Source organism: Pelobates fuscus, chromosome 6, assembly GCF_036172605.1.
Source record: "Pelobates fuscus isolate aPelFus1 chromosome 6, aPelFus1.pri, whole genome shotgun sequence".
Classification (NCBI taxonomy): Eukaryota; Metazoa; Chordata; class Amphibia; order Anura; family Pelobatidae; genus Pelobates; species Pelobates fuscus.
In genome coordinates this window covers 211054311-211066948 of record NC_086322.1, presented here as the reverse complement: position 1 = coordinate 211066948, position 12638 = coordinate 211054311, and the positions used below count along the sequence as shown (strand labels likewise).

Below are 12638 nucleotides of genomic sequence, written 5' to 3'. Positions count from 1 at the left end.
TGCACTCACACACTGCACTCATATACACACACTGCACTCATTATATACACACTGCACTCATATACACACACTGCACTCATTATATACACACTGCATACACACTGCACTCATACACACACTGCACTCATATACACACACTGCACTCCATTCATTATATACACACTGCATTCATACACACACTGCATACACACACAGCATTCATATACACATTGCATTCATACACACACACACTGCATTAATTATATACACACACTGTAAATAAATATTAAATTAATATAATTTTTTTAGGATCTAATTTTATTTAGAAATTTACCAGTAGCTGCTGCATTTTCCACCCTAGTCTTATACTCGAGTCAATAAGTTTTCCCAGTTTTTTGGGGTAAAATTAGGGGCCTCGGCTTATATTCGGGTCGGCTTATACTCGAGTATATACGGTATGTTTTTGCAAGTATGCATCCAGTTGCTATTTAAACATCTGTACAGACTGATAAAACCACTTTGTGCAAATCACCCAGCACCTTAGCGACTGGCAGCGGACCTGACACCCAGGCACAACAACTCTGCAGCAGAGGCTGAGGGGGCTATCCCTCACTAATCTCTAGAGGGACTCTTAACTACCGAGACTGTATTGCCTCCAGCAATCTCACTCCTGGGGACTCTTACCATTATCACCTGGGTGATCTGTTCTACTAGGTGGTATATTTTGTCTCAGCTTGCTCACAGGTCACCTTCTAAGCCAGAGTACTTATTTTGTCAGTTCTATTCAGCCTGTCCATAGTTACCAGCCATCTACTAAATTGTTAAAAGCATGATTATTTTTTATTCTTTTATCACATAAATGTACGACTTAACATAAACTGACATACTCAGCATCAGCATGTGAATCATTTAAAAATGAAAAATGCTTAGTCTAACTTGTCTACCGTAACTATAAAATGTGCAGTCTTGTTTAAAACAGCCAAGAAAATCTATAATATGTATTCTTGTTTGTGCTGTCGTGGCACACCATGCATGTTTGTAATTCCCTGCACGCTATAAAGAATTTTTTTTTAAATAAAAAATAAAATAAAAAACACTTTATGCAGAGCATACCACATCTTTATTGTGCTAACAGTAAAAAAAAAAAAAAAACAACAACCTTTCCTTTGCCTTAGACTAAATCTCCTTTCTTCCACTCTAAACACGTGACCTCTTGTCCTATGTATAGTCCCGCTTATGTATAAATTTCCAGACAATGGTTTGTATTGTTCCAAATAGATTTATATAATGCTACCATATCCCTTCTGAGGTGCCGATTTTCTAAACTAAAGAGGCTTCCTCAGCTCCGTTAGTAAAAGCAGTGCTTGGTTAGAGCACACATGCCCCACTAACACTTCTCAGTGAGCTGTACTACAACTCATGGAAAGTGTGGAACTGAAAATAAAATACCTGCATGCTTTATTTGATGGTATATCTACTAATTGGTTAATATATATATCATTTATTTTTAAATTATAAAGATGAAACTTATTTAATACAGCTCGAAACTTCACCAAAATCACCTGTTCAATATATACTACCCAACTTATTGATACTCATTTCATGGATCTTGATTGAATGAAAGGCTCAGTTTAAGCAGATGCCAATTCAACAATGAGGTTTGTAAACATACCACAGACTATATATTCGTCAAGTAAGCAAAGTCAAAAAGAGTAGAGGAAAAACAGCTCTGCAGGGCTTCTCTTATTCCTCTTTGCCCAGCACCACCTAAGTTATAGCACACTCTTCGTTTCTACTTATTTTAAAGGCTTACTCCAACCCCCCCCAAATAAAAGTTTAAAAACTCCTAAAACTTACTAGTATCCCAATACAGTGGTCAGGATTTTCAGGTGGCCCTGATCTTCCCCTCACTGAAGGGGGAGGGATATAGGGGAGGATTGGCTGAATTGAAAATTAAATCTAGTATTTATAGAAGTCATAAAATGCCAATGCAAATATAATCAAAAATTGGTTGTTGATAGCATTACAGCCTTGTTATTATAAAAGACACTGAACAAACTGTTCCCAGAAAGTAAATATGGATAGCATAGCAGCATGCTTTATAAGAAGCTCCTCTGATATTATATTTCTGGTAAATAGGATAGCAGCCAAACCAACAACTGACAGATTAGCTGGTTAAAGCACAGATAGAAAATAAGGACTCGAAAAAGTATTGAAACATCAAATAAGCAGAAATATTATATATATTTTATTTTTTTCAGAAAGCAGAAATTCCAGGTGGGATTTGTTCAGGGTACAGAGGCGAGGGATAACAATCAAAGTGTTATATTTGATTTAAACTGCACGTAAGAGCACCACACCCTTTAATCTTTCTCCAAACATAAGCTGAGGGAGGTCCTTTTTATTGGTGGTTCTTAAAACAATGGGCCTTGGGCCCAACGTGCTGACATGGATAGCAGTTTATATTCTATAGAAAATGCTAAAGTATGTGCCAAAAGTGTGCTATCCTACTCTGTAGACATCAAAAGCAGGACACAATGCCGCATGACTTTTTTTTGTTTTTATTGAAACTGGTTACATTCCAGATGATCCTTCAATCCTGTATTTTACAAAATACTGGAAATGTGATCTAGAACCTTTCCTAACAACTGACTAACAACAGCCTGACCTCTCTCTTTACACTTACTCACAAGTCACCTATTAGCACTTGGTAACAATAACTGGCTTATCATGGGTTCCTTTGTTCCCCATACATAATATTACTTTGTTTGCTACACCTCTAAAATGCTGATGATACTACTGTAGTTTTGACCATGCCCATTATTGCAATGTTATTTGTTTATCAATATATTTCAATAAACTTGGCATGACAAAAAGAAACCAAATACATCAGAAAAGACAACCTGTATTAAACCAATATTTGTTTTATTTCTATTTTTTAAATCAGCTGCATACAGTATGCTGGCATGTTGGTAGTGGAAACACAAATTTTCAAACTGCTATTTAAAATGCTGATTATCTCAAATATAGAATGACTACAGGCTTCAAAGAACATATACATTTAATTAGTACCTTTCTTAGGCCACACAAAATATAAATAATTTACCTTTGTAAACTCCACTATGAATTTGCAACCAAGAGTCATTTAGTTCTAAAGAGAGTCATTTTAAATATGAGCACAGCTTAAGTCTAAAGTCTTGCAAAATAGAAAATTAGTACATCCACAAGTGTACAGATATAGATCTTGCACAGTAGTACTCCAAAGCTAAATGTAAAAAAGAAACCACTTCTTTTGACATTTATCCCTATTGTTAGCCTGGTTAGATTTAGGAGCAGTGAGTTGGTGAATTGCAGTATTCTTGGAAGAAATCAAATGCTTTACAAATGAACACAGGCAGTAGTTTTATAATAAACAGCCTTGAAAGTTATCAGAGAATATACCATACATTTTATTGACCAACTAACCCTATATCTTACTGGCTCACTATTTTTTTGTAATTTGTTAATCTCTAAAAAGAAAAACGATCAATTTACCCCAAATTATTCAGTACTTTTTACTTTTAATAATATTTCATTTTTTATCCAGTAGTAACACAAATCACAATAATTCAGATAGGAATTTAGAAATCACTAATGCTGTACTTAAAGGAACATTGTAGTCACCAAAACAACTTTATCTATACACCAAAACTGCTTCATTAAGCTAATGTCCCTGCAGTCCCACTGCTCAATTCTCTGCCATTTAGGAGTTAAATCACTTTGTTTATACGGCCCTAGTCATACCTCTTTGCATGTGACTTTCACAGTCTTCCTAAACACTTCCTGTAAAGAGACATCTAATGTTTATACTTTATTTAGAATTGTGTATGTCCTGCTCTAAGGAAAACTCCAGTGCCAGGAAAACAATCCGTTTTCCTGGCACTGCAGGTTCCCTCTCCCTCCCACCCCTCAATCCCCAGTTGCTGAAGGGGTGAAAACCCCTTCAGTCACTTACCTGAGGCAGCGACGATGTCCCTCGTAGCTGCCTCCTCCTCCGCCCCGCTCCTCCTACTGACTCCGTCAGCCGTGGGCGAAACTGATCCCGCCCACCGGTCGAGGAGACCTAATGCGCATGCGCTGCAGTGCCGCGCATGCGCGCTCCCCATAGGAAAGCATTGAAAAAGATTTTCGATGCTTTCCTATGGGGAAATGAGCGACGCTGGAGGTCCTCACACAGCGTGAGGACGTCCAGCGACGCTCTAGCAAAGAAAATCTTTGCTATAAATCAGGAAGTTCCCTCTAGTGGCTGTCTAGTAGACAGCCACTAGAGGTGAAGTTAACCCTGCAATGTAATTATTGCAGTTTATAAAAAACTGCAATAATTACACTTGCAGGGTTAAGAGTAGTGGGAGTTGGCACCCAGACCCCTCAAATGGGCAGAAGTGGTCTGGGTGCCTGGAGTGTCCCTTTAAGTAGCCTAGTAGAGCCTGTAGGAACCTCCTGTGTGTGATTCAAGTTTTATTTACAGGGCAGGGGATAAAAACATTTAAAGTGATTGAAAATTAAACTATTTTGTTCATGCAAGCTGTGTGTGTGTCACAGCCAAGAGAGGTGCGACCAGGGCTGCATAAACAGAAACAAAAGTGATTTAACTCCTAATTGGCAGAGAATTGAGCAGTGGAGGCTTGATCTATACACCAAAATTGCTTCATTAAGCTAAAAGGTGTTTTGGTGACTATAGAGTGCCTTTGATATGTCTGAACCAACACACACAAATTTGTCTCGAAAAGGGGTTCAATTAATCCAATCAACTTTCATAGAAGTAACAGGGCTTGCCAATATGAAGTAAGTGAGCATGCATATTCATTGCAAAACAGCGGGATTATTCATAGATGAGAAACTTACTTGGAGGTAGCAGGAGCTGCATAAAATCGAATAAAGGCCCAGCTTCTGTTTGTGCAGGTGAGGGATGGGGCATTGTTACCAGCCTTCTTCAAAATGTGTCTGTGGCATTGGCTGAGGACTGCAAAGCAGAGTAAAGGTTCATAATTTGCCCATTAATGCCAAATAAAGGTAAAGAGAGAGTAAAAGTCCATAGCTGACCTGTTAATGTCTACTGACAGTCATTTTTGGTATAATAAATCTGATTAGAAATTTCACTGATGGTAACTGCTACTCATTCACATTGGCTACAATGATGGCATACATTGTAACTGATTGTTAAAGAGTTAATGTTGCAAGTTTGAAATATTTAAAAACAATGTTCTAGATTAGGCATAGGCAACCTTCGGCACTCCAGATGTGTTAGACTACACCTCCCATGACGCTTTGCCAGCATTATGGGTATAAGAGCAAATGGGGGATGTAGTCCACAACATCTGGAGTGCCGAATGTTGCCTATCCCTGTTCTAGATAATATTGCTACAGCCAATTCGTGTTAATATAAAAATGGCAGAAACATTTTACAAATAAAAAATACAGGGTGAACATGCAACAATTGTATTTATTTGGTTCACTAGCCATACTGAAGCTGCCTGTAAAGGCTATTTACTAACGGTTGACTGTGCTGCAAATACGTGGCAATTTGGCTTCTTCATCTGAGTTGAAAATGTTGTAAAACCAAGACAAGTTACAAGGCTCACTTTAACTAGAATGTGGTGCAGCAACCCACTAAAATATCTCAACACATGCACCCAACTGGCCATGGCAGCTGTCATACAGAAAAATAGAAACAAATACAATGTTTGGTCTTTGTAAAAGAATTACAGTAGTGATGAACCTGTGGTGCTTGCATTTCATTTGCATCCTCTGTGGCTGGGATGGGTTATGGCACTGGATATGCACTGGCAGCAGAGATTGCTGAAAAGAGATCCGCTCTTCCTGTACATAGACCTGAACTGGGAGGTTGGCGCCTTAGGCAAGTGCCTGTATTGCCTAATGTTAGCACCAGCCCTGCCCAGACTTTCTGTGGCTGTCCAATCACAGACTTCCCAATGCTGCTCAATGATACGTCTTTGCAATGATTTTGCTCTGGGCAATTGCCTGTCTTGAGTTTAGCTCCACCGAGCTAAATAAACCAGGAAGCAAAACAACTGGTTGTCTGATTGACAGCCAGTGGGGTGTAGCAGGGTTAATTTACAAAGGAGAAAAACTGGGTAGATGTTCTTCACATAAAGCAAGGTGAAGTGATTTGGATGTATCCTATAGGAATCAATTCAAAGTGCTAACCCATACCTATAAAGCACTGAATAATCTTAGCCCCTCTTATCTCCTCACAGATCCATAGGTATGCCCCTTCTCGGTCTCTCCGTGACCACCTCCTGTCCGCTGTTCGCACCAGTAAGGCCAACTCGCGCTTCCCGGACTTCTCGCAGGCGGCTTCCTTCCTATAGAATAGCCTGCCTACCGCCATGAGACTCTCCCCTAGTCTTCAATCATTTTGGAATCTTAAGGAAAGCTTATGGCCTCCCAGACTAACCTCTACCTCACATACCTGTCTCTTGCTTTCTCCTAAAGGGCAGCACTCTACTCTCTCCTCCAGCTCTGCTTCACTTCCACCTTATTTGACTGCTATTTCCTGTCCTAATGTGTTTTATACCCCACCTCCTATAGACTAAACTCGTTTGAACAGGTTCCTCTTCAACCTGTCGTTTCTGTAAGTTTTCTTGCAATTGTCCTATTTATAGTTAAATCCCCCCTCTAATAATGTTGTAAAGCGTTACGGAATCTGTTGGCGCTATATAAATGGCGATAATAATAATAAATATGTGTGGAGTGGTCTCTCATTAAAGGACCACTATAGGCACCCAGACCACTTCAGTTTAATGAAGTGGTCTGGGTGCCAGGTCTCATTGACAGCCGCTAGAGGCAATGCCGCGCTTCTCACTGTGATTTTCACAGTGAGAAGACGCCAGCGTCCATAGGAAAGCATTGAGAATGCTTTCCTATGGACTGGCTGAATGCGCGCGGCTCTTGCCGTGCCTGCGCATTCAGCCGATGACGGCAGAAGAAGGAGGAGATTCCCCAGCGCTGAGGGAGCCCGACGCTGGAAAAAGGTAGGAACCGGCGGGAGGGGGACCCAGAGGGTGAGGGGGACCCAAGGACCCTATAGAGCCAGGAAAACGAGTATGCTTTCCTGGCACTATAGTGGTCCTTTAATTCTAGTTTGTTTGTTTTTTTTTGGTTTTTTTTTTTAATGCTTCTTTTCTCTTTTTTACTAGATGCCAACTTGGATGGGTATGAACACAAGGTCATTATACTTCATTTATTATATGGAGGAGTAAATGACCAAAGCTATAGCATAGTATGAATGATGAAATGGACAAAGGGCTTCTACCACCAGAACATACAATGTGTAAGTATTATCCATTTAAAAACAGAATAGTTTATTTGTAAACAAAATTGGAAGATTTTGCTAAAATAGTCAGTTTATTACAGATGAGTTGAATAATGCATTTCTAAGTCAACTGTTCCTTATATTTTAATTTTTAGATTTCAGTTCACTATAATTTTAAATGTCTATTCATTAAGCATTGAATCTGAATTACAAATTTTAGATAAAAATATTAGATTGTATGTATATATATATATATATATATACACACACACACACACACACACACACACACAACTAGATTGTATGCATACAATTCTAAATTTAGCTAATAAGCCTGCTTCCTCTTTAAAGGGATACTGCCAGCACCATAACCACTTATGTACTCTAACTTTGTGAATAAGTCTAACAAGCTTAATTTAATTAAAACACAGTGCACTGTATATTTAGAGTCAATGAACCTTTTTATTTTTTATAACACCAGGAAAAAATGTCCTGTCCAGATTAAATGTTTTTGGTAAATTGATTTAAATAATCATACATCGTATGCCATACTTCATGCACATCCCCACTTCTAGAGGCTTTTCAATCACCAGTCTAATCAGGCTGAAAATGTAAACATATCCTTTTATAAAGATTACGGTGCATTTCACAGATTTTGAAATCAGAAAAACAAAACAAGACAGCATGTCCACATGTGACCTCTACAGCAATGTCATAGGTCATATATGATAATATGTTTAACTCTTTCTGTAACATGAAAAAATATCTTTTCATTGGCAATCAGATAGTGTATTATATACTGGCAGAGTAAAGGAAATAATTAATAAACCAAAAGTTTATAAAGAAAGGTCATCTCAAGCTTTAACACTAGATGGGAGTATATGAATGAATGGAAACCCCCTGTAGTGTAAATGAAATGGTCACACAACTGCTGCAGTACATCACATGCCTGCCATGTACAGGGGAGCAATAACAAGTAATGTAAAGTCCCCATTCACTATATAGCAGCAGAATGGGAGCATGGGAAGGTGCATGCAGGCTCATGGTGTGAGCTCAGCCAGAGGACACAGACAGCATTGACACTCCATAGACACTGACCTGCACGCAGACAGCACACAGAGGCAGCCATGTCCTGAGGAGGAGACAGGGAGGAGCTACTGGCCGGGGGGAAGGGATACTACAGCACACCGGAAGTTAAAGCATGTAAGCATTGCTGCTCTTCAAAGCCACTCCGTCCGGAAACAAGAGTGAGAGGGCACGTTCCGTGCACAGTGTCAACACAATGTGCAATCATTAGCCAAATGTACACGAATTTGTGCTATATGTCTGTTCAGGCGTAATTTGCCTCTTTCATATTAAGTGGTATTCAGGGGAAACAGGGCTTTCATTTCATAGCACATATTTACCTATGAAACATAATTTAATATGAATAAAATATTTTTAAAAAAATGTGAGAAATTAAGAAATTATTTTATTGTTTAGTTCTACGTGACATACTAACTGTGACTGTCATAATACTGTTTGCTATTACTGTAATAAAATACACATATTTGTATTCAGCGATGTCTCACATGTAAAACAGTACCCCCTATGTACAGGTTTTATGGTGTTTTGGGAAGTTACAGTTACATGTAACTTCATGTAATATGGAAATTTTAACCTCATGTGGGGTCCGATATAAGGATAAAATACATGAGATGTTCTATTCACCATTTCACAATAACATTTATATCCCGTAATTGTCTGGCATCTTTATTACAAAATATTGCCACTTTAGCTCTTGTTAAGAACTTTTCTCAATTCTTTTTTCTCCTACAACAATTATTATTTCTTTGTATTTACATATCAGTCTTTCCTCCTTTTTTATCCTCCCCACATGGGGTTAAAATTTCCATATTACATGTTCGTCTGGTTAGATCCACCCCTTTTAGTCACAACCAATCATATTCAATCGCTAGTGACCAATCAGGACTAATCTTCCCTTTTTTAAACCGGGTGCTTCATACCGATCGGTTCCCTTCTGACGAGCCAGGTTGGCGAAATGTGCGCGTCAAGGGGCTTCATCCTCACGCTGTCTTAGACATTGCCAATGACAGCGTCCATCTCTGTTTCGATCTATCTATTAGAATTATTCCGCAGGGGAAATTTAGGTGCCCTTGAAGGCACGGGGGGTTATAACTAGCACTAGTCTATATTATACTCAGGATCATAGCCGATATTTATATCCTTCAGCATTCATATATATATATATATATACTGACCAGTATTTATTTTAGTAGCGATTTATCTAGGCACCCTCCAAGGCTTGGAGGGGTTATAGTCAGCATTGAGACCTCAAAGTACTAACGTTACTTTAGCTGACCTCCCTACAAGTTTCTTTAGCATTTGCTTGGTTAACTTTATTGGGTACTATAACAATCTAGCTATAGTACATACTATCTAATTAAGGATACAATTCAACCTTAATGTCTTCTGAGTCATATATATGCCCAGGTATTTGAATACATTTGACTATGCCAGTTTTGTATTAGCAATCTGGATGCACCACCGTTGTATACCAATTCCAGTTGTATAAGTGATATCCTTAGGCTATTACAGCACTTATACAGTGCATCACCTGTTGCATTATATTACAGCTCACTATATATATTACGATCATGTTTCATCTGTATCCTGTGTTTATAGTATGTAGCATTTATATGCTTTATGCTATTTAACTGACTATTATTAGCTCTATATCCCAATATTACAACAATCTATCTATAACACATACTATTTAATTAGGGATTTAATTTAACCAAATGCTTTCTGAGTTGTACAATGCCCAATTATATGCGGCATTCATACGCTACTAGATGAATTATTTTCATCTGAATACATTTGACCATGCTATTTTTGCACTAGTAGTCTGGATGCGCGCATCACCTGGTGCATTATATTATAGCTCACTATATATATTCATGGCCATTCTACACTTGTATCCTGTATTCACAGTATGTAGTATTTAAATGCTGTATGCTTTTTTTTCTGACTACTATTGGCTCTATATCCCCCCAATATTAGTATCACATCCAGTTACTTCTATTATAGTTTCCCTGATAGACGTGTGCTTCGGCTGATGACTTATCAACTATATCTTCACAGAGATTTTTATACTGAGCTACTATGCTCTTTATCTAATGTTGATTTACTAATTTACAGGTTTTCACTATTGTTTTAGTGTGTAGCACTGTGGGTGATTGCTTATTGCAATTTTTATTCAATTAAAAACTTTTGTTTTTTGTTTTCTTTAGTGGTTCTAGTTCCATATCTGTTCTCTAGACTCCTATATCTATTTTGGAGCCATTTAGTACTGTAATAAGATCACTCTCCCTGATACCTTTTATTGGTACACAATATTTTTCCCTTTTCTTCCACTAGGGGTTATCCCCTTCTCTGTCGTGTACCATATAAGGCTGTATACAGTTCTCCTTTTTGTATGTATTGATTAAACAATCAATAAATGTGTCAGGATCATTACCACAAGGTATATGTACCTTTAATCATCACACACCAAATAACATTTTCTTGGTATTTAAAAAACAGATAAATAAAATATTTGATCACATGTATTTTAATATATATACATATAGTGGTATGGATGTTGAATGTACATCTTTGACATCTATCATTATAAATAAAGGTTTGTGATAAATGAAGTAAAGTTTCTGCCTGTCTTTCAGTTTAATTTTAACTGTTGAAGTACTTCATTTATATTAATTGGATTATATTAATCATACCACTCTGCAATTTAATGAATATCGAGTAGTTTCTGATTTAATAAAAACATTTTAAATTTTCTTCTAAGGTTAAAACATTATTCATTATTGCAGTTGTTATTGTAATCATACGATCTTTAAAGGACCACTCTGGTGCCAGGAAAACATACTCGTTTTCCTGGCACTAGAGTGACCTGAGGGTGCCCCCACCCTCAGGACCCACTCCCGCCGGGCTCTGAGGGGAGGAAGGGGTTAAACTTACCTCTTTCTCCAGCGCCAGGCGGGGAGCTTTCCTCCTCCTCCTCTTCTTCCTCGCGACGTCATCGGCTGAATGCGCATGCGCGGCAGGAGCCGTGCTCGCATTCAGCCGGTCGCATAGGAAAGCATTCATAATGCTTTCCTATGGACGCTTGCGTGCTCTCACTGTGATTTTCACAGTGAGAAGCACGCAAGCGCCTCTAGCGGCTGTCAATGAGACAGCCACTAGAGGCTCTGGAGGCTGGCTTAACCCTCAGTATAAACATAGCAGTTTCTCTGAAACTGCTATGTTTATAAAAAAAAAGGGTAAAAGCTAGCTGGACCTGGCACCCAGACCACTTCATTAAGCTGAAGTGGTCTGGGTGCCTAGAGTGGTCCTTTAACTATCATGATTCAATTATGTAAAGATACATTGTTAAAATCAGATAATCTGGCCACTTCTTGGATTTAATCTACAAGTAAGTAACTTACTTTATATCTCCAGTAAATATAAAGGAATCTGCATTGTTTAGTTATATCCTTTTGCTGCAAGACACAGGCATTAAAGGACCACTGTAGTGCCAGGAAAACAAACTATAGTGTTAATAGGTCCCCCCCCCACCCTCATGGCCCCCTCCCGCCGGGCTCAAGGGGGAGGAAGGGGTTAAATTCTTACCTTTCTCCAGCGCCTGGGTCCCTCTGCGCTGGGGACTCTCCTCCTTCTTCCGACGTCATCGGCTATATGCAAGAGCCGCGCGCGCATTCAGTCAGTCCATAGGAAAGCATTTCTCAATGCTTTCCTATGGACGCTGGTGTCTTCTCACTGTGAAGATCACAGTGAGAAGCACGGAAGCGCCTCTAGCGGCTGTCAATGAGACAGCCACTAGAGGCTGGATTAACCCTAATGTAAACGCTATGTTTACAGCTGCAGGGTTAACCCTAGATGGACCTGGCACCCAGACCACTTCATTAAGCTGAAGTGGTCTGGGTGCCTATAGTGGCAGGGCCGTCTTTAATATGATTAGGACCCTGGGCAATGCATTTTCTTGGGCCCCCTGGGCCCTGCCCCTCCTATCCCTCCCCCCAATTACGCCCAATGTGCAATCACACTGACAGACGTACTGGCACATACAGACACAGACAGACATTAAAACATTCACAGATACACACTGACAAACAAATATATACTGGCAGACATACTGACACACACACACACAGACGTATTGACACACACACAGGCATACTGACACACACACAGGCATACTGACACACACATAGACAGACGTACTGGCACATACACACAGACAGACATTAAAACATTCACAGATACATACTGACACACACATACA

At 39.0% G+C, this 12638-nt stretch overlaps 1 protein-coding gene across 1 annotated transcript in view; it reads right to left on the bottom strand.

The window, feature by feature from the left end:
• MRPL1 (mitochondrial ribosomal protein L1) overlaps positions 1 to 8486 on the bottom strand; it is a 36716-nt gene extending 28230 nt beyond the window's left edge. The window contains exons 1-2 of the mRNA XM_063425327.1: positions 8393 to 8486; positions 4864 to 4981 (exon numbers count right to left, since the gene is read on the bottom strand). Of these exons, the coding sequence (XP_063281397.1) occupies positions 4864 to 4981; positions 8393 to 8423 (149 nt within the window). The 5' untranslated portion in view covers positions 8424 to 8486. The remainder of the gene's footprint in view (positions 1 to 4863; positions 4982 to 8392) is intronic.
• Between the last annotated feature and the right edge of the window lie 4152 nt (positions 8487 to 12638).